Genomic DNA, 26,108 nt, shown 5'->3' with positions numbered 1-26,108 from the left:
CAAGATATCTAAATGTTGATAAATCTGATCTTCTTTCATTCTCATTTGCCCATATTATCTGATCCGCTGCTAGGCGTCACCCTATAAATATGTCTTCTGAGGAGAACTTTGAAAAAAGTTATAGTAGGTTGAACTTTAAATAGAATTCAATTTCCCCAGTTAATTTGCCTATCTTCATTATGCAGCAAAGCTACGTACAACTCATTCATAGCTTTAAAAGTTACTTAAAGATGTGACCACACTGCAGTCTTGACTGCAACACAGCACAGGCACATCCAAACCAAATAGGTGGACAACAACTCAGTTATTTACCCTGCTTGTGAATGTAGTCTAGTGGTGTTTCATATAAGAGGACATTTGATTTGGTAAGCATTAAATTTGACTCAGAGGAAGCCTAGTAACAAAATTAACAGAGGAGTGGAATAACGCTTCCTGCCTGTAACCAACTATCATGCCCAGATGCTATAATTGTGAGAGAAAGAGGAGTGAGGAATGCTGCTAGAAGCAGCCAATCTGTCTTGTGCTAGTCCAGTGGGCCACAAGCAGTGTCATCATTTTGTGCTCATCTATGTCTGATGCAAGAGTCATCATTTAGCTGCTTGTAAAGATACTCCCTCATCTCCTCAGGGGACAGCCTGGACTAAACTCTGCTGGGGACCAGAACCACCCACTGTACCGTAATGATTTAAGATTATTAAATGATAATAAAAAAACAAACAAAAGAGGAAATAATTTGACAGCTTTTAAACACAGCTCACCTACCATAACCAGTTTATGGTATTTAAGACCAAAGGAAATGTTAACATGGTTTAAACTTTCCTCCTGTATACTATAGTGCATTGAATTTTATTTAGGCGTTGTATTATGTGGCCTATATAGGTGGGTTGTTTGTGGGTTTTTTTTGATCCTTCACACTTGATGGCTACAATTTACTTTCCCTTCTCCGTTTTAGTTTCAGCAGTGAAAGCCTAGAAAGCTAACCTAGGTTGAAAAACGTATCTTTAATTCAACCATATTATCAATTACTCCTTTGGTCATAACTTATGCATTATTTATCCTCAAGGTAATTACTTAAAGTGTCTTGAATTTTATTTACACAAGCAAAATCTTTTAAAAGCATAGTATTTAATCTCTAACTTTTATATCTCTTCTCATTAAGCCAATCTTAAAATGTTAGTACACCAGGAGCAAGATCAGACCATGAGATAACACCTATATCAGAATCTTACTGACTGCATTAGGTTCTTAAAACATAATATCAGGTCCACCCCTAGATAAACTATATGTATGTGGGAATGGAAGAGTTGTAATCTAGTGGCCACTACTTCTTTGAATAGCCATCAAGTTTTCAGATACTGAAAATGGGAAATACTTAAAAAAAAAATCCCCTCTTCTGCATTGTCAATAAGAATTCAATCACCATAATTTCACTTAAAGTTACTATTATAGCCTTTTAAAAGCCTCCAAAAATTATTTCTGTGGAATAATAATGCCCCAGTCGTCTGTCATCTTGTTCTTTTCCATCAGCCATGCTGAAATATTGTTAACATAGGCAGTTTGCAGAGGGTTTTCTATCAGTTGAAACAGTGTGCCACACTAACATCAGGATTTTATTTTCATTCAAATACCAAAACCAATCTTGTTAGCAAACAGTCTCATCCTTGCTTACTTCTCAGAGTATTTCAAGTAATTATTTAAGAGTATATCTCATTACAGAGGAATAGCTAGGAGAAAACTAGCTTCCTATTCTGTCCCTGACATTGGTCAATGCCTGAGAAGGAATGTAACAATAGGCAAATATGTAGTTGTACTTTCCCAGAATGTTGTTCTCAAACTCCAGCAAGTAGCCCATTTTTAACTATATGTGTGGTATCTGTGCATCTCCAGGTTGTGGGTTGTTTTTTTTCCCCCATGAATTTAGGCAGTTATTTTTTCCAATCTGTATTAACATGGATTTTAGTATGTGGAACAATTTTGGATCTAAAGGAATTTAATCTCTTAAATTTGCAAAATTCATATCCTCTAGTGCTTTTTCAATATACCTCCAGTTTCATTTGAAGATTCTAATTCTTGCACTGGAAGAGACGTGAACAAACTTCTTCATCCCACTTACAGTTTGAATATTTTATATCCCACTCCCCCCCCTTTCAAAATTCTTTGTATAAAAAAACCACAACCATTTCAATTTACTAATGTTATTAGACACCAAGAAGTAGCTGAGTAGGAATTAGGTGATCCTCCTCTTTTAGGGTCACAAATTGCACTGGCTGCTGAAGGTGACTAGACAACAGTTAGAACAGTACGAGAAGCAAAAGCAAAGGCACAAAGAAACAAGTCTGTTTATTTCAAAAGTTGCTATTTTGCTTCATTTATCTTCCTTGGTCACTTTATGTTTATTATGCTTTTAGCATTAGTTCAGTCAAGTCCTAATTCAGTCAGTTTTTTGTATCTCCTGGGAATGGCAAGAGATATAGGAAAGAAACATCACAGTATCTTTTGAAAGCTCTACTCAAATCTAAGACAAAAATTGCAGACAAATTCCCAGAAACCACCTTCTCTCCTCCACAAATCTCCTTGATTCTACAGAGTCCATTCTTATATCTGGATTATTTTTTTTTAAATCTAAGAATACAGATCAAGACCAAGAGGTGCCAGAATTATAAGGAATAATGTATATGTCAAAAACGCCAAATAATTAGTTAAAAAAAAAAAAGACATCACTAACCTCTGAGAACTACTGAATCCCTCAGGTATAGGAAAGCATTGTTAAAAATGGATTTTAAAGAGCTATCTTCAACATCCATATTCCTGCTTTCTAAGGAAAAAATACATGCTAAGTGAAGGAAGCACTAAGTTTCTGCATGTTGCTTCTCCCCATCATAAAGCCGTCCCCTAATGCAGACAGCCAATACACAGTAGAATCATAGCCTTATGGAATAACGCTCCACAATCCCAAATTGTGGAGGCTACTTGTTTTTGTGGACTTGAATGCATATGAGGCAGAATTTAGCTTTTAGTATGAAAGTTGTCAAGATTACAACAAACCTACATTTGAAATGCTGTAGTAATATACATAAGAACCTGCAATTTAACAGCAAACCAAACTCATTAAAGCATTCCAAGAGACACAAAAATCAGCTACCAGTACAACAAAGACAAACTTTACGATGTTTCATTTGAAATACAATTTAAACTTAAGCACTTCAGTCCTAAATCACAAAGTCTGTAAGACTAGAAACCACTTGCTTTTGTCTCCAAAGGTGTCTTGTGGTCTGCCAGTGTAGTTTGTGGGTAAGCATGTCAATTCTAATCTTTTGTACCACTCCTGTAATCTAGGTAACACATACAAGCCTTGCAACATCCAACAGGAAGCAGAGACAGCTGCTGTGTAATATATATAAAGTGATTGCATGTACAGTGGGGTAGTGCATGAAATGCAGAACTTAGCAGTTTATAAATCATTTAATTCCATTCAGTTTGAATTAAAAGTAAAGGGTGGCAAGCTACAAAGAACCTCCTTCTTTTTTCCCCAGCATGTGATTTATGTTGAAATGAGTAACTAGTTCAAGATTTATCTTAGTCAGTTTTTCTTAAACCTTCAACTTTACTTAATGGAAAATTGTAACAGTCCAAACCTTCTACATACTCTTTTCCAAATGCAGTAACTGTTTTACTTCAGGACCATCTCCTGACACGGGATACTCTCTTGAATAGTAAAAATGTTTCACAAAAATTGCTTTCATTTCACGCTTCAGTGTGTAGTCAAAGGCAACTTCCATGAAGTACTAGCACTCCTTGTGCAGCCTGAGCGGTATGTAACCCACACTACAAATCTTGCAGTGCCTGTACACTCATGCCATTTATGTTACAGCAGTTAAAGTACATTAACTGTAAGGTCAAGTGACAGAGTGCAGTGCTCACCAGACCTTATTTCTCTCGTGCCAGACGCAGGACAACCAAGCTTGTGTACCTACTGACAAGAGAAACAGAAGTTGCTGCACAAAAGCTGCAGCCTGTCGGGGCTGCACAACTGAAAAACATTTTAGGTTAAATTCCTACTAAGCTAGAAGTTAAGAATGTGGTAGAGATAGCTTTAAGAATGGAAGGAAAATGGCGGAAGAAAGATAGGTGGAAAGATTTCAATTAATTAAAAGAACAAATGGTCATGGGACACATATTTCTGAAGAGGCAAGCGAGTGCCTAGGTCCAGTGCATATTAAAAGCTCTGAAAGTTTACGTCATGACTTCCTGTTTGAATCTGTGACAATCCTCAAAATTACAGGTTTTCACACTAGTTTCAGACTTCAACAGTAAAGCCATAAGCATCTAACAACTCTGCACCCAATAAAGCAACTCAGCCAATAAGGCCAATCACAGGATTAGCTATTGGCTAACTAGAAATACTGCAGTCTGAGTCTCCCTTCTTTACACACCAGCTGTTCTTCAAATGTTGATAGGTTGTGTAAAAGATTAAAGGATAACTGTCTAACTTTCTAGGGAATGACCATAAAAATGACTGACATATTTACTAAAGTTAAAACTGCAAGTTAATAATAATTGATTTAGATGTATGTGAACTCTGAGTGAAGTTATGGCTAGCACTGAGGAATTTAAGTATGAATTCAGCATTTTACGTAATAATGTAAATTATGTTAAATATTCTGATTTTAAGTGATATTTTGCTACTCAAGTCTGTGCACAGAGCTGCATGCGAGTAGATCTAAAATGGTGTGCACAGAGCAGAAGTCTACAACACAAGTCTTGTCACCATGTTCTTAAAGTTCCAGCTTTTGTCTGTTTGCTCTCCTGAAGTGTTAATCAAAATACAAGTTTAAGACCTACTGTGAAGTAGTCAATATACAATTCATCTTATCATACTACAGAAATCCACTGGTTAGGTATTAGAAGAATCAGGCAGGTATCTTATTAGAACAGGCCAAAAATCCAGTATAGGAATTCCATTTATAGTTATTTTACTTCATTTGAAAGGTAAGAAAAAAGGCATAATCTTTTTCTATGTAATTTGCCTTGTAATTTTATAGCAATGTGCCTAATTGGTTCAGTTCTGGATGCCATACTACCGGTTCCCAGTACATGCAGTTTTACTCAGTAACAGGAACACAACAACTTGGATTTACTATGAATAAGCCTTCTTATAATATGATTTGAAGGCTGACTGTAACGTTACTGTTCCCAAATGAGTAATAAAGCAGGTGAATTTTATCCTTTAGGCTGCAAGCTGCACCGTTTCTAAGATGCATGCAAAATCTGAGCTCAGAAAAGGCAGATCAAAATTAATTAATGGACTCAGATTACAACAAAGGGCAATTGGCTGGAAGTTCTTAAAAGTACAAACAAAACTTCTTAAAAATAAAATTCATCATCTTAAGTTATATGCATAGTTCTAAGTATCTGAAATCTGAGTGTCAAACTTGCCTCCACTACAAAGTCAAGAGGTGTCACAGCAGCAGCCTGTGTCATAGTAACCGCCTTTTAGTGGAAAGGATTCAGTTTTAGACCTCGAGCAGCAACAGTGACCTCTCTTTGCGTTCTCTGGTGTTCCTGGTTTACCCTGTCCCTGGCTATTTGCCTGGCTTGCAAACACTGATGGAACAGATCTTTCACTGGAACTCTGTAATTAGGATGGATTGTGCTGTTGCCACATCTTGGTACCATCACCATATGATGGATCATATCACACCATAGAATTAAAGTCTCTAGCTCCTCCAGGTTCCACTGATACAGAAACCCATGCATTCAGATTGCTGGCCAAACACATGAAATAGTATTTATCAGAAGGCCAGAATAAGGACTTAGTTTGCAGTTACTTATATTCAGTATAGGATTGACTTATTATTTTGTTCCATCCTTCAGATGGCGAGCCTGCAATTCTTTTGACGTAAACTTGTGTAAAAAAGTAGTACTGGAGACCAAAAAAAAGTTCAATAAGCAGAATCAACATTGATAGCCATGCAAAGACATTTAATCGTGTTTCACACACACCCATCCCACCCCTACCTTAAACTGTAACTTCTGCATTAATTTATGTCCAGTTTAAAGTTCTGTAGTTACAATTTACTAGATGGCAACCATGCAGTCACACCAAGAACTCTGTTCCTTTACCAGTGACTTTTACATGTTAACCAGTTGGGAGGTTGTGGTCAGCATGTCACAGACACCAGCACACTATCTTCAGGAAGATGAATTTGCAAATTGTAACGTTTCTTTTAACTTTTGCAGAAGTTGACTCAAAAAGCAGCTAGCCAAAAAGCAAAGAGCATGGTCATTAATGGATCTACAGAAGACACTTCAGTGAAGATGTAAAAATTTGGTTTATTTAATTGGTATTGACTGAAGTATATTAATCCTAACATTTATCAGTTGAGGGCAAACATTTATGCCTGTTGCCATTTTATTCAGATTTTGCTGTTTCGTGGAACACTGGAAGCAGAGTTCTTTACTTCACAGCTATGTTAATCCAAGACTTTTTTATTAGCACCAACTTACCTATAAATAGTACATACATTTCAGACTTAACCTTACATTATCTCCAAATCAGCCCAGTGGGTTACGCTCAAAATAAAGGATTGTGCATGAAGTATTACTTTACCTCCAAAGTTTATTTAAAAACTAGACATACAGATACATAACAATAAAGAGAAAAAAAGTCATTAGCAATCAAGGATTTAAGAAACTCTGCATAAGGAATCATTCAGAAATGCTGCCGAGGTAGAATTTATCTACTACATACAGACTTTATTCCTACTGGTTCTATCTATCCTAGAATGAGATACTTTGTTCCTATAGTGTTTACCTAGTTTAGAAATTAAACATTAACCTACAAAGCAGCACACATCTGGAAGAGGAGTGCTTTTCTACGTGGAATTACACAAACTCTACTGTTGTTGAAATTCATGTTCTTCCTAGCTGATATTTTCTTTCAGTGAAATTGAAATGCTAGTAAAGATTTGGCCAGACTTAACTGTTAGGAATCACTGGTATTACTCAGAATTATCATTGTTCTGTGAGCTACCGAACCTCATTTTCATTCAAACCTTTTCAAATACACTTATATACATTAAACACATACACAATTGCATGCCCTCATGACAACTGAGTTGCTCAGTCAGGCATATGACAAATGCTTGTATAGACAAAATTATGCAACAGCTTTCCAACAGTAATTCTACTTTTCCTCCAAAGCAGCGGTTTTTTTAGCTTTTAAACCTACACTCAGCAGAGGAAAAAGTCAGTACAGTGCCTTATTTATTCATAATGCAAGATATGTGAATTCTACAAGCCACTTACTTTCTCATAAGGAACAAAGCAAGCTAGTTATTGTCCTCTAATGGGAATTGCCAGGTTATTGATTTTTATACTTAAGTGAGCTTAATGATTGGTAAAGGTGCTGGACTGTTGGCCCTAGAGACTACCCTCAATCTATAGCGTAGACAGCATTCCAAGATCCTCCACTATGTTATAATAACACTCAAGGGATTGATCCTAGAAGGTTTAATCCACTAAGATTGTTATGAAAACACTACCTACACTTAAATAAAGGATGTGTTCATTTAACAAAAGCAGAAAGTCAACAAACAAATAATTAGGTTGTATTGCTCTATGATACTACACTTCTAAGCAACGCTATCAGAGCTGTGTATTAGAACGTGTATGGAAACAGAAGCAGAGTACAATGCAAAGATGACTGAGCATTTTGCACACAGTGTAGTATTAGGTAAAGATATTTCTTCACAATGCAGGATGAACTGAAATGAGCCAGTGAGCACAGAAGTTACATAAGCCATTTTGATTTCAGGACCTTCTATCTTTTTAACTAACAGAAAGTTACTACAACTATTAGACCAAGGAAGTTTGAAGACAGAAATTTCATAGGTTGAAGGTTTTGGCAGTTTAAAACTTAAAAATCTGTTAACTGATATTAAGCAAGCATCCTTTTTCTTTTTAAGCAATCTCAGTATACTGCCACGTAAAATTCATCCTCACAGCGGCAAGAAGCAAAAAAAAAAATCTACACACTGACTCTTAGACTTGTACAAATGCAGTTTAGTTTCTAACTAAAATAGCCTTAAAAGTAGTACCAAATAAAGACATAAAGGGGCTTATTTTCATGCACACAGCTCCAAATGCATTAAATGCACCACAGTGAAATATGATCAACTCATAAAACTAAGGAAAAAACAAGATGGAAAAGAAATGCTTATCTCATTTAACATCAAATCATGTAACTAAGTAATTTTTTGTTCTCTTACATCGCAGGATAAGGGCAAGATTAATGTATAGGAGTTAGTTGTATTGCATCCATTTAAAGTAATGTATGTTGGCAAAATCAGGTACTGAAGCCGTAATAGCTACACAAAACCTGCTGCAAATGAAAGATAGGACAAAAGGTGCAAGTGATCAAAGACAGTAGTATTTTATCACTTACCTCATGATGCAGCTCAGCTATCTGATCTTTCAGTTCTCTGATGTACTGGTTAGAATCAGATTTATTAAGCTGCCCTTGAATTTTTCCTTCTTCTTTCTGTTTTGGTTAAAAAGAGAATCTTACTCAAATTATTAATGGATATACTATATTAAAAAAAATATTTTAAGTGTCTGCATATTTTTGTTGTGAACAGAAGCTATTTACAGGCACCACCCAGCACTTTTCATCTGACTGAAGTTACAGCAGGTATCTAGGGGCATCAGTAGCTCAGACCAAGCTGACCCTCTCAATACTAACCATAATACAGGCAGGATTCTGTGCAGCAGCATGAAAAATTAACAAAGCTTCACAGGTGGAATTCGCATCCAATGTACATGAGGTTGCATATGCAATTTAGTAAAGCATCCCTACAGAATACTATAAATATATGTAACATATTTTAGTATACATTATTTTCACCAATGTAAAGTTTTCATTTAGTAACAAGGAATTTCACTTTGTCTTCAAGTGACAAGTAAACAAGATGTTTTCCTTGCATTGTAGAACATGCACTGGGAAACAGTACATATGACAAGCTTTTCCTCCCCTAAAAAGAAGAAACTGTAACACCTAAAATATTGTGGAATTTATTGTATGGAAGTTCCAGAGACCATAAGTGAAGAGAGGTATGTCCCCTAGCACCAATACTGTGAGAGGTACAGAGAAAAACTGGCAAGTAAAAAAAGCCAGAGATGAAGAGGAATGTGAGATTTCCCTCACAACCAAATGCAGCTCCTAAATTTCAAAATGCTCAAGAAGGTGTCATCTGCACCTGAACGCCTGCTACACTAACTTTCAGCTTGTATCTAAAGGGAATCCTAGTGTGACTGAACATAATTTGGCAGATCTGAGATAAATAACTACCCTTGATGGAGAAGGTAGCCCATGTCTTCAGTTTGGTACTAGTAAGTCAAGAGCAGTGTTGGGTTTTTTTTGTTTTGGTTTTTGTTTGTTTGTTTTTTTCACAGCTGAGTAATTTCTGAAGCAGCCACCAGATTTAGAGGACAGAGCACCTTGATTTTATATAAATCTTTACCTTGACTGTAAGTCACATACAACCAATGTATTACAGAAATACTAATATAATGGGAATATCTGTTTTTAATATCTGTTTTTAATCTGTAGCTCATTTTGCAGAAGTTTTACTTATACTTGAAGAAAGCAAACAGTTAATGTCAACAACAGGCAAGTTCAAAGTCATTTGCAAACTGAATTTAAATACCTTTAAGAATGAAAGGTGTTAACTATTCCTCAAAATACAAGACAAAAAGCTTTACCAGAGAGGTTCTTTTAAAACATTGGGGGGAGGGACAATATACCACCTTCCAAACACTTTTGCTGCATGAAGAGAACAACCTTGAGCACTGTCAAGTGTTGGCAATCTTAAAGCAATTTCTCTAATTTCAGACTTTGTTTTTCTTGCAGCAAGATATGCATTACAATATTACTCGAAAAATAACTTTGACATATTCACTATTAATTCACAGAATCTGCAACATGAGCGGCACAAGATCCTTTAGTGCATAATTCTATATTGAACCTAGTTTCCAAGGCAACCTATGGCTGAAATTAACACATACAAAATTAACAACATTACTAGTTGTTCCTGTCCTAAATAGGTTAAACTGCCCCCCCAGCCATCATCTCTCTTTACAAGGATGACTGTTGGTATTGGAGAAGCCAAAACAGAAGCAACATAACCTGAAGACCAAAAATAATGCTGTCTATATCTGCATATAAAAAAAACTTCATTGCTGTAAGAACCTACGATTCCAGACAATGAGAATGACCCGATCTCTTGTGGTAGCAGGAATATATGTTAGAAATGCTTGTCTACGTCCTTTCCCTTTGTTTGAAACCCTGACTTTTCCATTTAAGTCTCTTGTTCTATGCACTCCAAATTACTGTGTAATCATACACTATAGTATCAAAAACAAGAGTAAGGCAAGGTTTTACTATAAATGGAAGATAAGTGCTATATCCCTTTTGAAATGAAAGTGTAATAAATATCTGAGCTTACATTCAAACTGGGTGCACAAGATGACACAAAACAGGCATTCCCACGTTAAGTCAGTAAAAACGAACAGCAGAAGCAGTAACATTTGCTAGCTTAAGTTTGGCACTGCACAAATAGCTGAAAGCTGTTAGCGTATACCATACAGAGTATACCATATTGGGAGTTACACACTATCATTATATTTAAGTGTTTTTATTGATTTTTTTATTCCATAAATAACACTGGAAAGTTAATGCACAGAATGATTTGACATTTAAATTTACTCATCAAGAACTGATTTGAGCTCCAACAAGCTGGAGCTGACTGTAAAGCATAAGCCTGGCTTGTAAGATCCTCATTATTAGTAAAGGACAAATAGATTTCAGTTTTCCTTTCAGAACTAACAGATTTTGCAAAGCTAAAAATTCACAAAAAATGCATTTAGCACAAAAAAGGAACCCTGCAATGTCATTTTCTACAAACATACTTTTCAAAGAAAAATCATGCTGTAACTTCCTCTTGCAACACACAAAACACTAGAGCAAACTAGAGCAAAACACAAGCTGATCCTTTTAACTGGCTGCAACAGAAATCAAATATTTCTAGCTAACTAAATAAGCCCATGTTCTATAAGCTACAAAGTCTGTCTACAGTGGGTATTGGAAGGATGACATCAGAGAAATTTTAGGACAAGGTATCAGCCTTCTTCATAGCTGCTGTTCATCTCTGAGCGACAGCAAAGATATATTCTACTTTTTTTTTTTTAGTAAGCTAAGTTGATCGTGACATTAATTTAGTTATTTAAAAGACACTCATGCAGGTGCAGTAGCAAACCACTGGAAAATATGCAGGTGTCAGACACTATAGCATTAAAATATTTTTTAATTCTTAGCAAAATCATCTAATTTCTAGAATAAATATGTATACATCTAAAAGTTTATATTTTTCAAATGAACAAAAACATTTTATAAAAAGTAGTTTTATCTGCCAGGATATGATCTTTAAGTTGCCCAACATTCTTTAAAACTGTGAGAAGAGATTGATATTTCTCATGAATACGTATATTTATTTTCATACAAGTACAAAATAATACCATGATCTGCAAAAGTGTTTCATTTTCCAGTCACATTCTGTATTTGCATCAAGTTCAGATTACTTTCTAGCCATTTCCCGCTTCTGAGAAGCATTTGTTAATCAAAGGCAAATTTTAATGTAAGCATGTTAAATTTGTTAATAGTATTCTTTAACACTAGTTTTTCTTTAGGGCAGCTGGACAGAAGTCAAAAAGAAAAATTGTTGGCAGGAAAAACTTCGACATGGCAGTTCCTTTTACTGTTACAGGAATCAATATAAACAGCTTTCCCTACTATCTGTTGGTATTTCCTCCAAAAAAATTCTGTAGTTCTAGATTTGCTTCTCAATCTACACTAGATTGTATGACACATTAGCTATTACTTCCTGATTACCATAAAAACCTATTTCTTACTGTTTTTATCAAGTGATCTTAATATGATCCTAGGGTCTCTTTTAAGGAGTAGTGTCAGTGTGTGTGTGTGCACGTATCTTGAGATGGTGAAAACGTCCATCACTGCAAAATAAACCCTATATTCTGCCCCCATGCAGGTTAGATTCCCACTTGCACATCATAATTCTAGATTACATTAATCTGTGCTTTGGCACTAATCTGTATGCCTCAGAGACAGCAAGCACACTCACGCTCCAAACATTTATCGACACACATGGAAACCGCACAAAATATTTTATGTTCATGTTTCATTTAGTAGCTTAGTTAAGAAAGCTTGAGCAGCTTCAGCTTGAATGTTTCAGTTTCAAATATAATACCATGTTATATAGATATAATTTCTAACTCTTGAGGCTGACCTAGTCATGAGGCAACTGAGATTGTTATCAGAGTTACCATTTGTTCTTAGTTCAGCATCTGAATTAAACTTGGCCAAGAAAGAGGGACAGGGAATTAGCTAGATTGCGAGTGACATGGAAGTGGGGCAGAAATTGAAAAATGAAGATAGAAGAGGTACTGAATGGAACTGAAACAAAAGGTAAAGACCTTAGACAATAACACTGATGGATTCTTGCAGATTTCATCTTCAGCCCACTATCTGCAGGATATGGCTGTTGCATTTATTTAGTTAGTTGATGTACTGCAAGGCAATTGAAGATGATAATCTTCCAGGAATAACTACTAGCCCTCCATCATTCATTTTCTTCTCTGGGGATGCATGTTTTTCATTCTTCCTGTTCTGCTGCTGCCATCCTTCATTTTGCTTCCAGGTATCATGACCCTCTAAAGAACAGATTAATTCATTTCTCCTCCTGAGTGTCCAACAGTATATATTGAAAAGGTTTCTAGGCTCAGGCAGGAAGAAATCACTATTGTATGGATTAAGTCTCGTTGGCCTCAGACACCTCAGCCTAAGAACAAGCTAGGGCAGATGGAAGCTCAAGTACTGAGATTAAGGTTTCTACTTCCATTAAATTACATTTTTACATGCTCTGGCTGCAAACTGGTCTAGCTTCCTCGTAAGTTACTAGACAGCCCCACTGACATAACAAAAAATTAAATTACTTTAATATAGCTTGAGTTAATTTATTGAATGCTTTCTATTGTAGCATTTACTTCAGTAGGCACTGGGCATTTCACTCTGCATTGGTTTTATACTATGCTTGAATAGTTTTGTACTACTGTGCTTGAGTAGTTTTGTACTTCTGAAGAAAACACTCAGATCAACTGTACTGGTTCAAAAGTCAATGTTAAGACTCCACTTATAATTTAAAAGTCTTTAAGGTATGAACATCACATCTTTTAAAAGGAATAGCATAAGCAAGTATTAATCTCTCTTCATGTTGTTTGTTTTTTTTTTTTTTAAATCTAAGATTATATACAGAGGATGTGGGTTGTTGGTTTGTTTTTTTTTTTGAGGGGGAGCACTATTACAGAAAATCTGTGGTATTGGGGGAGGTCACGACACAAAGAATAGCTCATCTCTAGGCAAATACTAGCTTTAAGTTTAAAATAAATATACAGTGAAAAAGCCAGATAACATATCAATAAGCAAAGCGTGAGTATTAATCAGAACAGCAAAATAATGAAAGCTAGCCAAATTATGAAATCTAGGAATTATTTTTTTTTTTAAAAAAACAGCACCAAAACCAACTCACAGTCATATGTGAATGAATCTCTACATCAGTTTCCCTGGGGTACTGCTTCTGCATATTGGCACCACTGCAGTACCTACCTCCTGTTCCCAGAAGGGTTTTTAGAAGAATAATGTCAGTTGGTGTTACATTGTAATTAAAGAGCCATCCTCTTGATTTTGCTGCTGTTGAAGATTAATAACTTCCCCCCAGTCTTATTGTCTCTTCCAAGAGACCAGCTCCATCAGCACTAACAGGGTTAGAAAACCCTGTATCAGGGAAACAAACACCCTGCCAGGCAGGTATCACCTCTGCTCAAGGAAAAGGTACTTTTAACAACAGTGTAAGCAGCCGGTTCGCAATCCAACCTCCTACCTCCGAGGTTATGTATAGAGAGGGAGTAGCACAGGCAGTGAAGCAGGAAATGAGCCCTACAGATCAAAAAATCAGCTGCTAAAACAGAACTCACTTAGGCTCCTTCAGTTTGGGAAGCTCTCATCTCTCTCGTCCTGCTCTAAAGTACTAGAGTGACTATACTTGCATGCATACTACACTGAGTGCACCTGAGAAGAAAAATCTGTTCCCCAAAAATTTGCTTCTTAGAATAAGGAAACATTCTGCCCACCAAAAAGTATCAGTTGAGATTCATGGTTGTAATATCATACTTAAATCCTCCTCTGTTTGGCTTTCTAAGAGAAAAAAAACTCTTCTCTGTACCTTCCAAAGAAGGAGCAGCCAGTCTCAAGAAACACACCCGATGCCTACTGAGAACTGCTGAGCATGTGGAGACCTCCCAAACTCAATCAGCATAGGACCAGGATGCACAGCTGGTAACACAAGAGTGCAGGAACAGACTGCTTCAAAGAATGCTGATCTTAAATACCTGAAAGCATTACTGTATCTTAAACTGCACACCCCCCCACCCCCCAAAAAAAAATTCGAATGTATAGTCATGATAAAACCAAGTTTAAATAATAAATAAATCACTGGAAACCACCTGGAACACACTGGAGGCCTGAAGCCTGCTTTTGCTGCTCAACCAAGAAAGGTCTAAGACACAGAAGATCCATGTAATCAAATTTGAGTTGCAGGTGTTTCATCCCAAGAGAAGCACAAGCAAAGTTTTCTAAAACACTCTTGATGATCACATCAGAGTAGGAAAAGAAACACATGTCAACAAGAAAATAGGCCATTTTAAATAATAAGAAAGCATCTAGGGTTGTCTTCACTTTAATAACTGCAAAATTAAAAACACAGAAAACCAAAACCTATGGTTTTGCTGTTCCTCAGATAACAGCATATCATCTCTACTAGAAACATCTAGAGGGTAGGACATTTCCCTAACACCCTTAGTTGATTTCTTCTGACTTAGAAATATTTACTTGGTAACAATCTGTCTCAGCCTCTTTTCAGGGGAGGCTTTTAAATTCTTACTCTGTGGCAAAAGACACTGCATTAAAAATGTAAATGAAGTTTATTCAGAAGGGTAAATGTGGTAACTAGTGTCCTTTCAGTGACTTTACAGTGACTCATTCTAGACTTTCAAAAAACACATCACTAACATCACACACCACTATTGATAAGAGTAAAAAAAAGTTTCCTGTAATTTGAAAAGATGGAAACAATTTCTTTACTTAACAGTCAGTACTTGGAAAAGTTATTAAACAGAGGTCATAGAAAGGCTTCATTCTAACGAAACAGTGCTAAAAGTTTAAACTGTGGGGGAGAGAACTAGCACAATCATGGATTTCCTTTACAGTTGTTCTCAAAGCAGTTTTGACATGGTTAGAGATAGGGTAAATGTGACAAAATTCTCGGAATCTGCCAGGAAACACATCAAAAGGAAGTGATGTTACCCCCCATCCAGATCAACCTAACGAAGAATTAATTCTTATAGATAGTTTTTGCTTTAAACTTACTCAACCTAAGAACAGTTTTCTACATTACAAGCACACTCAACCCCAACTCAAACCAGACACAGATAATTTTAAGAGGATGCTACAAGTCACCAGCCTGAACAGAAATGGAGGGCGAGGGATTAACCTGGAAACCAAAACAAAACAAAACGAAACACCACCAAGGGACCAACAGATTTGCTCATATGCCATTAGAAGGAGCTCTTGCTATTAGGCTAGAAGTGTAGTGAAGCTTGGTAGACTTTTCTTGGCAGCTTTAGGAAAGCACACACAAGCTAAAAGCAATAGGGTTTTAAAGGCTTATATTAAGAAGTTAAAAGCATTTGCTTGTTGCAGTTTGAAGCTATCAGACCAGTTCAGCTAAAACAAGAAAGACTGATTCCCTGAGGAAACAAACCCAAGGTTTTGCTGATTGACTATAGACATAACGAGAGACAATATCCATTCCTTAGTCCTGGCTCGCTATATCTTACAAAACAATGGGACAAAAGGGGTCAGACTGTGCATGTTGATTGGCCAAAACAAGTCATTTAGTTATAGCATGCGAACCTCTAGCCTTTGTGAGAAAGTAGAATGTATCATATTGAAGAGAACAGCTTCTCCCCAGCGTGGAGCTACAAAAAAATAGAAGCCCAGCCATCCAAAATCCATCCTTCATTTTTTAGTAATTTGGTCAAATGTCCTGCTCAAAGCCCAGAAGCCTGCTAAATACTTCCAAGCCATGTTCACTTCTCAAGGGTTTTATAAGCTGAACTGGCAAGTGAGAGAAAAATAAGAAGATAGAAGAGAAAACAAAAGCTGACAAAACTAAGCCTTTGTTTATACATGACTTCATGATTTTTCTTTGTCACTTCTGGGGCTTCGGTATATGCACCGTAAGTTAAACTTCAGTTACACTTCAGTTTAGTGTTATTTTTGGTAAGGAACAGACTCATACATTTCTTTTGTTTAAGAATATCCATCATGTATTCGACTATTCTTTGTACTTCAATATGCTTACACAAAAATTAAAAAGCTTAGCATCAGGAACTGAATGCCTGACCAAGATAAGATGGCATTCAGAATATATTAAAAAACTTCCTATCATCATAATACAATGACATCTTGCTGCAGAATTACATCTACTATTAAATGATAGAACTATCTTCTCCTCCTCCCTCTCTGTCATTACTAACCAAAACTAAGAGTGACCCAGAAACCGTGATTTAAATCTAGCATTTGTGCGTGCAACGTCAGAGCAGTTCTTATGTGGGAGTAGTGATACTCTGCGTTACAAATTTAACAACAGTGTCTTGCACCTACACCCACACGAACATTTAAAAGAAAACTGCACAATTTAGGTTAAGCATTGCTATGGACCATGTGGACCTAGCACTGAATCCCTAGAGCTTCTTAGAAAAGCACCATGCCCCTCAAAAAAAGGAAGGTTATGTGGTAAGTTAACTTCCTCCCTTCATCTTTATCAGCTTTGAAACAGTATGACAAGCAGACCTATTTGTGATGCTCTGTGTTAATAGCACAATTACTTTGAGACTGACACCTACACTCCAAGACTGGCTAAGTGTATTTATCGTAAATATTGCATTTCAAGTCATGAAGGCAAGTCCAGATTAAAAGGCACTCTGCTCCCCACATCAGGTCACAGCAATTCCTGTGACAAGCTGAATGGAACAGAATAGGAAGCAGCTCTTTCTCCAATGAGGAAGAAGTTATATAGTTTTAAAATTTCCTTAAAAAGTGGCTTTTGTTTAAGCTCTATTATCAGTTGCATGTTTTATAGTTTACAGGCTTTGGGAGTTAAGGCTTTCCGACTCCATTATTGCTTTTTTTTGGTGCAGGTGTTTCAGAGGCCTTTGAGCATGAGTACCCAAAAAGGAAGTTTTGATCGTAAGTTTCATATTTGCTGGCAAAACACACTGGTCAAAAATATCTGTTTGCTTACAAAAATCTTACAAAAAATAAATCTGTCACAGTCCAATAAAAGCATTTTAAGTCAGATCTAGCGTGTCAAAAATAAGTAAATTGACATTAGAGGTACTTATTTCTATTAAATCACTTTTGTTTAAATGTCTTTATACAGTTAACACTCAAAACCTGTATGTCACAACTGAAGAAGTTGTATTTCAGGCTAGTGTAAGTTTGAGATCAATAGTTCAGCAAAAGCCTAACAGGCAAACACATTAAATTAGAAACATGAAACACAGCCACAGAATGACTTCAGACTGTATACAAAGAAAGTACAGCTATTCTCATTTGCGCAGAAAAATCAAGAATCTTACTATGAGACTACAGATCAAGAAGTCATTAACAGGTGATCATCTGAGAACACCAAAAGGATTGGAACTTGAAATGCAGTTTATTAGGAAACAAGAAACAAGGCCACCTAGCACATGAGAAAAACGGAAAAACATAACTAAAGATTGCATCATGCAAAGTAGTAATTGTGAAAAGGAAGGAGAGATGATGTGGATAAACAACCAAACATAAGACAGTGCAATACCATGACAAAACAGGGACAGAGTAATTTTTGGTGGTATTAGCCAGAGTCATGAAACAGATTACCTTCCTGCACTTAACTTTTTACCTATCTCATGACAAGGTAGCATAAAAATCTTCACGCAATTCTGGCACCCATAGCTTAAGCAGAAATATGGAAAGGGAACAGGAGATCACTATAAAATGATTGAGCACTGATGATTTGATCAGTCAAGCAACAGAAAACCAACTCAGATGTATTTACATTAAAAATGAACACAGTTCTAACTGGGTGAAAGCTATCAGAAAAAAAACCTGATCATTATGGGATTCACTATTTCTTCATTTCATAAAATCAAGACCGGAGCACTTTTTAGAGACCCCTATCAGTCAAACAATTATGGCATTTAAAGTCTGTGCTAAAGTAAAAATAACGCAAAATGAGTACTGGCTCCTAACGTACAAAAATCACATTGTTTGAAGTAACCCTTAAAATATTACAATTTTTTTTAGTAAAACGCTAACGCACGAGTTGAAGATTGACCTAAACTCAGCTATTCTATTGTTATCTTACTAGATAAACGATTCATATGCAATGCTTACTGTACTTATCTAAGTATTTCTGATGTACTGATCACAGCATTATCTAAGCATTACATTATTAAAAGAAATGATTGCTTTATCTTTTAATAAATTTAGTGCCTGCTGCACTAGACGAAAAATATTCAAAATGAAAATTCTTTATGCAAGCTCCATTGAATTTATTTGTACATTCCATATATGAAGAGATTAAAAAGATGCAAGTAGTTGAGAAATCATAGGGAAAAGAAGGCTTTGACACAATACAGTAAAGTCATCACCTTGAAAGAAAGATTTCAGAGGGAAGACAGACACTAGCAATACCAGTTTAAAAGGGAAAAAAAGGTAAACTACAGAAATCACTAGCCTGTAACTTAGCAGTAATAATCAAGAAAGTCTTTGCAGATGGGCGCAGCAGAATTCAGACTGGACAACAGTATATGAGTATAGGAAGGACAGACTACAGTAAGACATCGTGATTTCTCAAAGCCAAGCAAATATAAAGAACAGTCATTTATGGTTCTCTCAAAGGAGTAGTGAGTTCATGAGACAGTGAAAGCTCTAAAAGGAACTGAGAGCATAAGGAACAACACAAAGGCCAAAGGATGCATTTTCAGATCCTACAGTCACATGGTAGCAGTAAATAACATTTATGTTTTCAAGATTTACGTGAAGGGAGTAAGAGTTTTACAACAAATCCTCCAATACTGGTCATAGCAGAAGAGTAAGCACAGACAAGAATGGGTGCTGGAATCAAAATGTGTGCATTTTTTCTGGACAGAGGATGTTTTCAATCTTACCTATTAATTGGCAATTTTTACTAATTACAAGACAAAAAATAAATACAAAAGGCAGAGTTTAGAAGAGTGTTGCCTGTAGCATGGTTATTGTACAAAAGCAATTATTTACAGCTCTGTACAGAAGCAGTTATTTACAGCTCCTAAGTATGCCCATAATATAGATTTAAGGCCTTTGCTTATAGAGGCGGCATGTACAGCCATATAGCATTATCCCACTTTCCAAAGCAGTGCCTTGTAGTCCCAATAGGTTAATAAGGAAAGGACGTGGAGGAAAAGAAAAAAAACAAACACAAAGTACAAAGAGTAATCAGTATCAAGTTACACATTTAATGCCATCACTTGTTACCTGGATTTCTAATTCAGCAATATGCTGTTGGAGTTCAGCTACAGCTGCAATGCGGTCTGCCTCGCGGAGCCGTACTGCCATCACTTCTTCTTTACTCTGAAAAAAGTAACAGATCGAAGCTAAGAAATAATGTTTCAGTTGATTAAAGACTATGAATTGCTTTTACCCAAAATCATGTAAGTAAGGAAAAGTTAATACACTGCTGTGTGAAATATACCTATTGATAAGGCATATTCTACAGAACACAAATTTAATTTTAACCCATAGAATTGTGGAATCATCTAATATAAATTCTTAACTATAATAATCTAAAAAAAACAACTGTGTAGTTTTGAAAATGTGCTGTTATCAATTTCCATGTCCAGAAAACAGCTATCTTGTATTCCAAAAGTGTTATATTATAAACTAAGAAAAAGTATCAACGTAACAAAAAAACAGCTCATGCTTCAACTTTGCTGTTTATATATAAAGTCAAAAGCTACACAAGGGTTAATTATTTCACCATTCTGTCTAAAAAAAATAAATTAAAAAACACAAAAGCACAGATATTCTCAACCTCATTTAAGTCTAGCTATTTTAGTCACAGTACACAACAAAAATTTGCAAGACAGTTTAAAATAAAATTCTAATGCCCGTAACCTACAATCAGATTCCTGGTGTAAGTTTAACCTCTAAGTTTGCCTATAAATGATAGACAATTTGAGTCTGGAGAAGAAATAAGGACATTTCCCTATTTTTATTTCATGAGGCAAGTCCTCAAGACTTCAGGGAACAAAATATATTGTCAGCAGCTTGGTACAACCACAGAGAGAAAACAGTGACAGATATTGAGTGAGCAATACTTTCAGATGGAGTACAAATAATTCTGGGGAAGAGACAGACTGGGCTCAGGTACACCTACTTTTATGGTAGACTGATGTAACACTGCAAACTGTAGTTACTGTAAATCAGTTTCAATATTTCAGTTATTTTAATATGTACTTCAAACTAACATTATTTAGCCATCCTTCATTAGACAGTTCAGTTGAGACTGACTTGAACATGCCAAAGCTCATCTATAGTAGCTACTTGAAAACATGCTGTTTGTTTTTAAAAATGATTCTTGTAATGAAGGTACATCATCTACAGGATCCAATTAACAGTATCTATAATCAGTGGAGTCCATTTCAGAGGAAGCCATCATGTGGCAGCCAAAGTTTAGCCATAATTGCTAAATTCTGCCGCACAATTGCTCGAATGAAGCCAAACCCACAGGATTACATGTATTTAACTGAAAGCTAAGGACAAACTGGCTTCGTTTGACTTTGGTATCTGAGATGAGTCAATAGTGTCGCTGTAGATGGCACTGATGCTTTACCTCTGAAACAGACCATGTTCTCAATAATTACCACAGAAGCCAATATGGTAGGAAAGACGTGACTGGGGTGGGGGCACAAATCTTATGTTGTAAGTTCTTTAGCAAAACTGATTAGAAAGATCAGTGCTGTGTTTCAAGAAACAATTTTAAATTAAATCCTTGCTGCAGAAGCAGTAGTCACATAAAATAAGGAAAAAACGTAATGGTAACGCACCAGTGACGGAAAACAGTTGCCATATAGGTGATAAGAGATGCAACTTGCTACAAAAATTTTAATTTCTGCTTACGTACTTTAAGCTAACCTTCACAGAAAAATACAAGCTCCAGAAATAACGTACCAGTTCTTTCTGCATAGAAAAAAAATAATCGGGGAGTTGAAAATCCAAATACTTTTTTTTTTTAATACACCTCTTCAAGTAGAAATATTGCTACCTCACCAGATGCAGTAACAGAAATAAAACTAGAGCATGATTTCAGTTTTCAGGAAGAAGAAAAAAAAACCAACAAAAAACCAAACATCAATTTCTAATGGAATCCCGAACAAACTTGCGAGATTTAAGGAGACGCAAGGTGGAATTTTTAGAAGTATTTAGTGCTAGAAAAACTTTACATTTGTCTGTATTGCTCCATGACATTACCTGAAAGATTACTGAAAAATTTTCTTCATCAGTTTTGAATACAAAGTTGTTATATCAGTAACATCTTAAATAGCTTTATTTCATGTATTTACACAGCAGTACTGTCTTTTCAATTCAACCTACCTGCTCTTATCTGCATTTCAAGCCAAATCTAAGTTGGTAGCAACCCTATATAGTAAAATTAGATACTGAACCTACTTCTAGAAGGACTGTAGGTATGCCAAGTCTGCTGCTCTGCTGGAGGCTAGCCCTTCACACTTGTAACATATGCCTTACATAGTAATCATAGGACACCCTGGTTTCTTGTACACCCAGTTAGTATTAAAAAAAAGCCAGTAACATTGCAAGGTTTTGGCTTAACAAGCATAACAATGTTTCTCTTTCTACTTTAAATTTTTATTTTCTTTCAATTCACTTTAAAATTAAAATATCGTTTTTCTTACACAATGAAATAACCTTAAAGAATCTCAAGCAGGAATTTCCTTCATTTATTGCGCTACAGAGGTGGGGAGACAAGAACCTAAAACAGTCTCTTCTATAACAAGAAAAAGTGAAAGCATTTGGCATGAATCTTAGATTAAGCTAAAAATCATGCTTCCTGTAGTTTGAATGTGGAGAGCAAGGGACAGGAAACTAAATGACAATCCGTACAAATCAACTATCAATGGAAAATGGCTTTTTATATCCTCTCATTTTTCACTTAACTGTATATTATCATATAGTTAGAGTTTGAAATTGAAAAGTTTTTCATAAGTTTGAAACAGCAATAGGAAGCTCAATACCAAGTTATGTCCCATTTAAGGAGTGGGAGAACACTGAAACTTGCATATATTTTTTACTCTTTTTATAGTCAACATAAAAATTTTGGAGTATTGACTACACCCTCTGAGTCTCCTCAGGATTAATGAGGACGTTCAGTATCAAAAAACAATCAAACAAACCAGTTATGGGTTATATGAAAAGACATGCCACCAAGATAGTGAATATTTTAAAAAAAAAATCAATAAGAATAATCTCAGCATTAAAAAAATAGCACTTAGGAAACCAGTGATTATGGTAAACAAAAACTAGTCAGTAGAAGCAATTTCTTCTAGTTAAAATTCAGTGGCTTGTTTTCTAAAAGCTTGTGATGGAGTTTGATGAGTCAATGGAAGTTGTCTTTACAGTGCTTTAGGTTCAGGTTCCATTGGAAACAAATGGAACTGGCAAGACAGCAAGAAAAATGAAAATCTGAAAATACCCCAGGTATTTCATGGGTTATCTCAGTTATTTGAAGTTCTTAAGTTTCTTTAAAAACCAACAATAAAAATCAGTTTTGTTTTGCAGAAAGAACTGTAACTAAAGCAAAACTAGCAAGAAACTGCCAATTACAAATTACCATTATGGCTTTGAGTAATGAACACAAGATCAGAGTTTACTACACAAGTAAATTGCCTAGATTTATGCATTACTTTGGGGGGAAAAAAAGAAATTACAAGAAGAAATGAAAATCTGTAAAACTGAGAATTGTGATATTATAGCAAAAGTATGCGTATTAATAAGGATGTCATCTAATCTCCAGGCTAAGTGAGAATGATAAACCACTCAGACTACACTCTTGATTCATACTGTCTACAGAATCCTTTGATGAAATTGCAGCTAATGCAGTCTTCAGGGTATGTTACAAACAAAATGTATGTATATTGGATAAAATTGAAAAACAAACACTCAACCAGTAACAGTGTTCTGCATGAATGAGAACAGAAACAAGTAGTGCACATAAAGGTTCAGCTACATTAAAGGCAAAACGAAGATGTGATCACGAACAACAAATTATATAACACCATCTGCTCTCAGGTTTCCAATTCACAGCCACAGTTTAAGAAATAGTATTCTGATTATTCATCTCATATTACAGTACTATTTTTAACATACTAAGTATCCTATTTAGAAATTACTGACTGTTCAGCACTAGCTGATTTCATTAAAGAGTATTCATACATCTTTTGGACATAAGATTTTAAGTAAAAAGTGGTTTTCATGTCTGTCAAATAATATCTTAACTATAGCAGTTTGTCAACTAATACCACCCTTTTTTGAAGTAAATAGCAGTAGCAATTTCAGGAAAGTTTTAATCCAGTTGAAGAGAAAAAAGCTTGTAAGACTTATCCTTTATTTCTTATCCATATTATGCGTGCACAAATTAAAGACATAAGTTATTAGTAAATGGTTATGGAGTTAGTTACAAAATTAACTAATTAAATCTGAGATTCAAACATCTGATTGGGCTCTCTTGTACATTGACAGTAATAAAAATTACTCTTTTGCCCAATGCTTTCGGGCTGTCCCCTTAAAGTCTGGTTACTATTAGGCAATGACTACTGTAATGCTCCCTTCTGTAGGCCTCCATTCAAATGCCACTTTTACTCCCTTTTTTTGAACCTAAACTAATTCTGCAGTAACAGTGAGTGTCAAAGTAATGAACCTCTTCTATCACTAAAGACAGTCAGAGTACACAGTGATCAGGATCTGTTGTGTAAGAGTGTCTTTTTATATTATACACAGACACTTTTCTGAGTGGAACCACATTTTAAAGTAAAAGTTTGTCTTTGTGGGACCACAAAGAAGCAGCTCTATCAAAACCTGAAGTGATTTTTGTGAAACGGTAAATTCAAGATGATATTGTCAAATCAGTAAAAGAAAGTTTTGGTTTTGTGATTTCTGCTTCTCAATGATGACACAATTCTATGCAACAATAGCGGACAAGACTAAAAAGTACACATATGTTAGCACACAAGTAGTCTATGCACCATGCATACCTTGCATTCAATTTCTGCTTGTCTACGCTTTGCTTCATTCAACTGAGCAAGAAGTCCTTTGTTCTGTGCAGAAAGATACTGTACCTTCCCCTGCAAGTTGGTAACCTCTTGCTCTGCCCTTCGTAAATGGTTATAATTGATCTGATTCTGAAGTTTATGAAAAAAAAGAAAAAAGAAAATGCATGTTAAGGAAAGATCTTTGATATTAATTTAACTCCCCAAAGTGTGACAAGAAACACTTGTAGATCATTTACTATAAAAACTTTTGATGAAAAAGCATTCAGAATTTTGCAAGTTTAATCAGAAAAGTTTGCATGACATTTGGTTTACAACCAGGATATTCAAATTGTTCTTAAACAACAGATGACTCATTTTAAGAATATTATTGCAAAGTTCCTGTACATCTGTTTTTCCCAATCTTTTGCTGAGGTAAGGCAAGGATCTTAAGAACTTGTATACCAACAACAGCAACAAGCTGATGCATCCAAGAAACATCAAGTATGTCAGAAATACTATGTGTACATTTCTGTCCAGTGAATTCCTGAAAGGAACATGGGACCTTAATTAAGATCAGTGCATTAGTTCAAGTCACACCATTTTTATATGAAGCTGTACATAGACTAGTACATAACACAAGAACAACTGCATTTCTGTCAAATGATAGCTAAACAGCATAAGCATATTAAAAAAATCCATGCGTGACACTGAAGCGACTACCTAAAGGTCTTGTGATTTGTAATCCAGACAGCAGGATACCTATGCCCCCTACTGACTAAAATAAATACACAGATGGGGAAAAAGCAACAAAACAAAAGCATATGTTAATTGTAGTGAAACAGCGTTAATACTTCAATGAACAGTTGAAAAGTTATGGCAAGAGGAAGCTTTTATTCAGTTGGTATAAAAAAGTGGTGCCTCTGTCAGCAAAAAGCCATGTGCCTTGCAGTTAGCTCATCTCTCTTCAGTAGCACATCCTTATGCGCTCTCCTGGTTTCTGGGATTGCTGAAGCTTGTCAAGTAGAGTGTTTGTTTGTTTAGCCTTCTGGATGCACAGGTCTCCTTCAAGTAACAGTTACAATTAGCGGGTATTTCATGGGAAGATTTCTCAAGTTACAAATCCTTCTCAATCAACAGCACATTGTGCTTATTGATTCAGTCAAGAGTTCACTAATATATGAACTCACCAACTTTAGTGCACTTTCATTTCAGATCTGTTTGCTCAATAACAACTTATTCCCTAGTTACACAAAAAAGATCTTGGCAGTTATTTTTGTCTTTTCTGCACTAATCTCAGCAATGGTGAATCATGGATTTCTTTTCTGACACATGAAACTTAACGCTTTTGCTAAAAAAAAAAAAACACCCTGACAACATGAAGCTGTTTTGCTGAGAGTCCAGTTTAGTAACGAGTTCATGACCTCAGTAGATAACCTAGTATAGGCAATTTCACCAGAAGAAAGAATTAGAATTATTACCAGAATCATCAATACGGGTTATGAAATTTAAAACACCTTAAATGTATTTTTGTTGTTACACGAGTTACAGTTTAATGAATTAAGTGT

General features: G+C 35.6%; 1 protein-coding gene across 10 annotated transcripts in view; it reads right to left on the bottom strand.

Moving 5' to 3' along the window:
- Nucleotides 1-26,108, bottom strand: part of EVI5 (ecotropic viral integration site 5) — an 81,716-nt gene that overhangs the window by 12,967 nt on the left and 42,641 nt on the right. For all 10 annotated transcript variants that reach the window (XM_074597228.1, XM_074597227.1, XM_074597232.1 and 7 more), the window contains 3 exons: nucleotides 24,547-24,693; nucleotides 19,754-19,849; nucleotides 8,447-8,542 (listed from right to left, as the gene is read on the bottom strand). In XM_074597228.1, the coding sequence (XP_074453329.1) occupies nucleotides 8,447-8,542; nucleotides 19,754-19,849; nucleotides 24,547-24,693 (339 nt within the window). The remainder of the gene's footprint in view (nucleotides 1-8,446; nucleotides 8,543-19,753; nucleotides 19,850-24,546; nucleotides 24,694-26,108) is intronic.

This window comes from Larus michahellis, chromosome 8, assembly GCF_964199755.1.
Source record: "Larus michahellis chromosome 8, bLarMic1.1, whole genome shotgun sequence".
Classification (NCBI taxonomy): Eukaryota; Metazoa; Chordata; class Aves; order Charadriiformes; family Laridae; genus Larus; species Larus michahellis.
The sequence above is the reverse complement of the archived record's forward strand: the minus strand, read 5'-3'. Positions and strand labels throughout refer to the sequence as shown.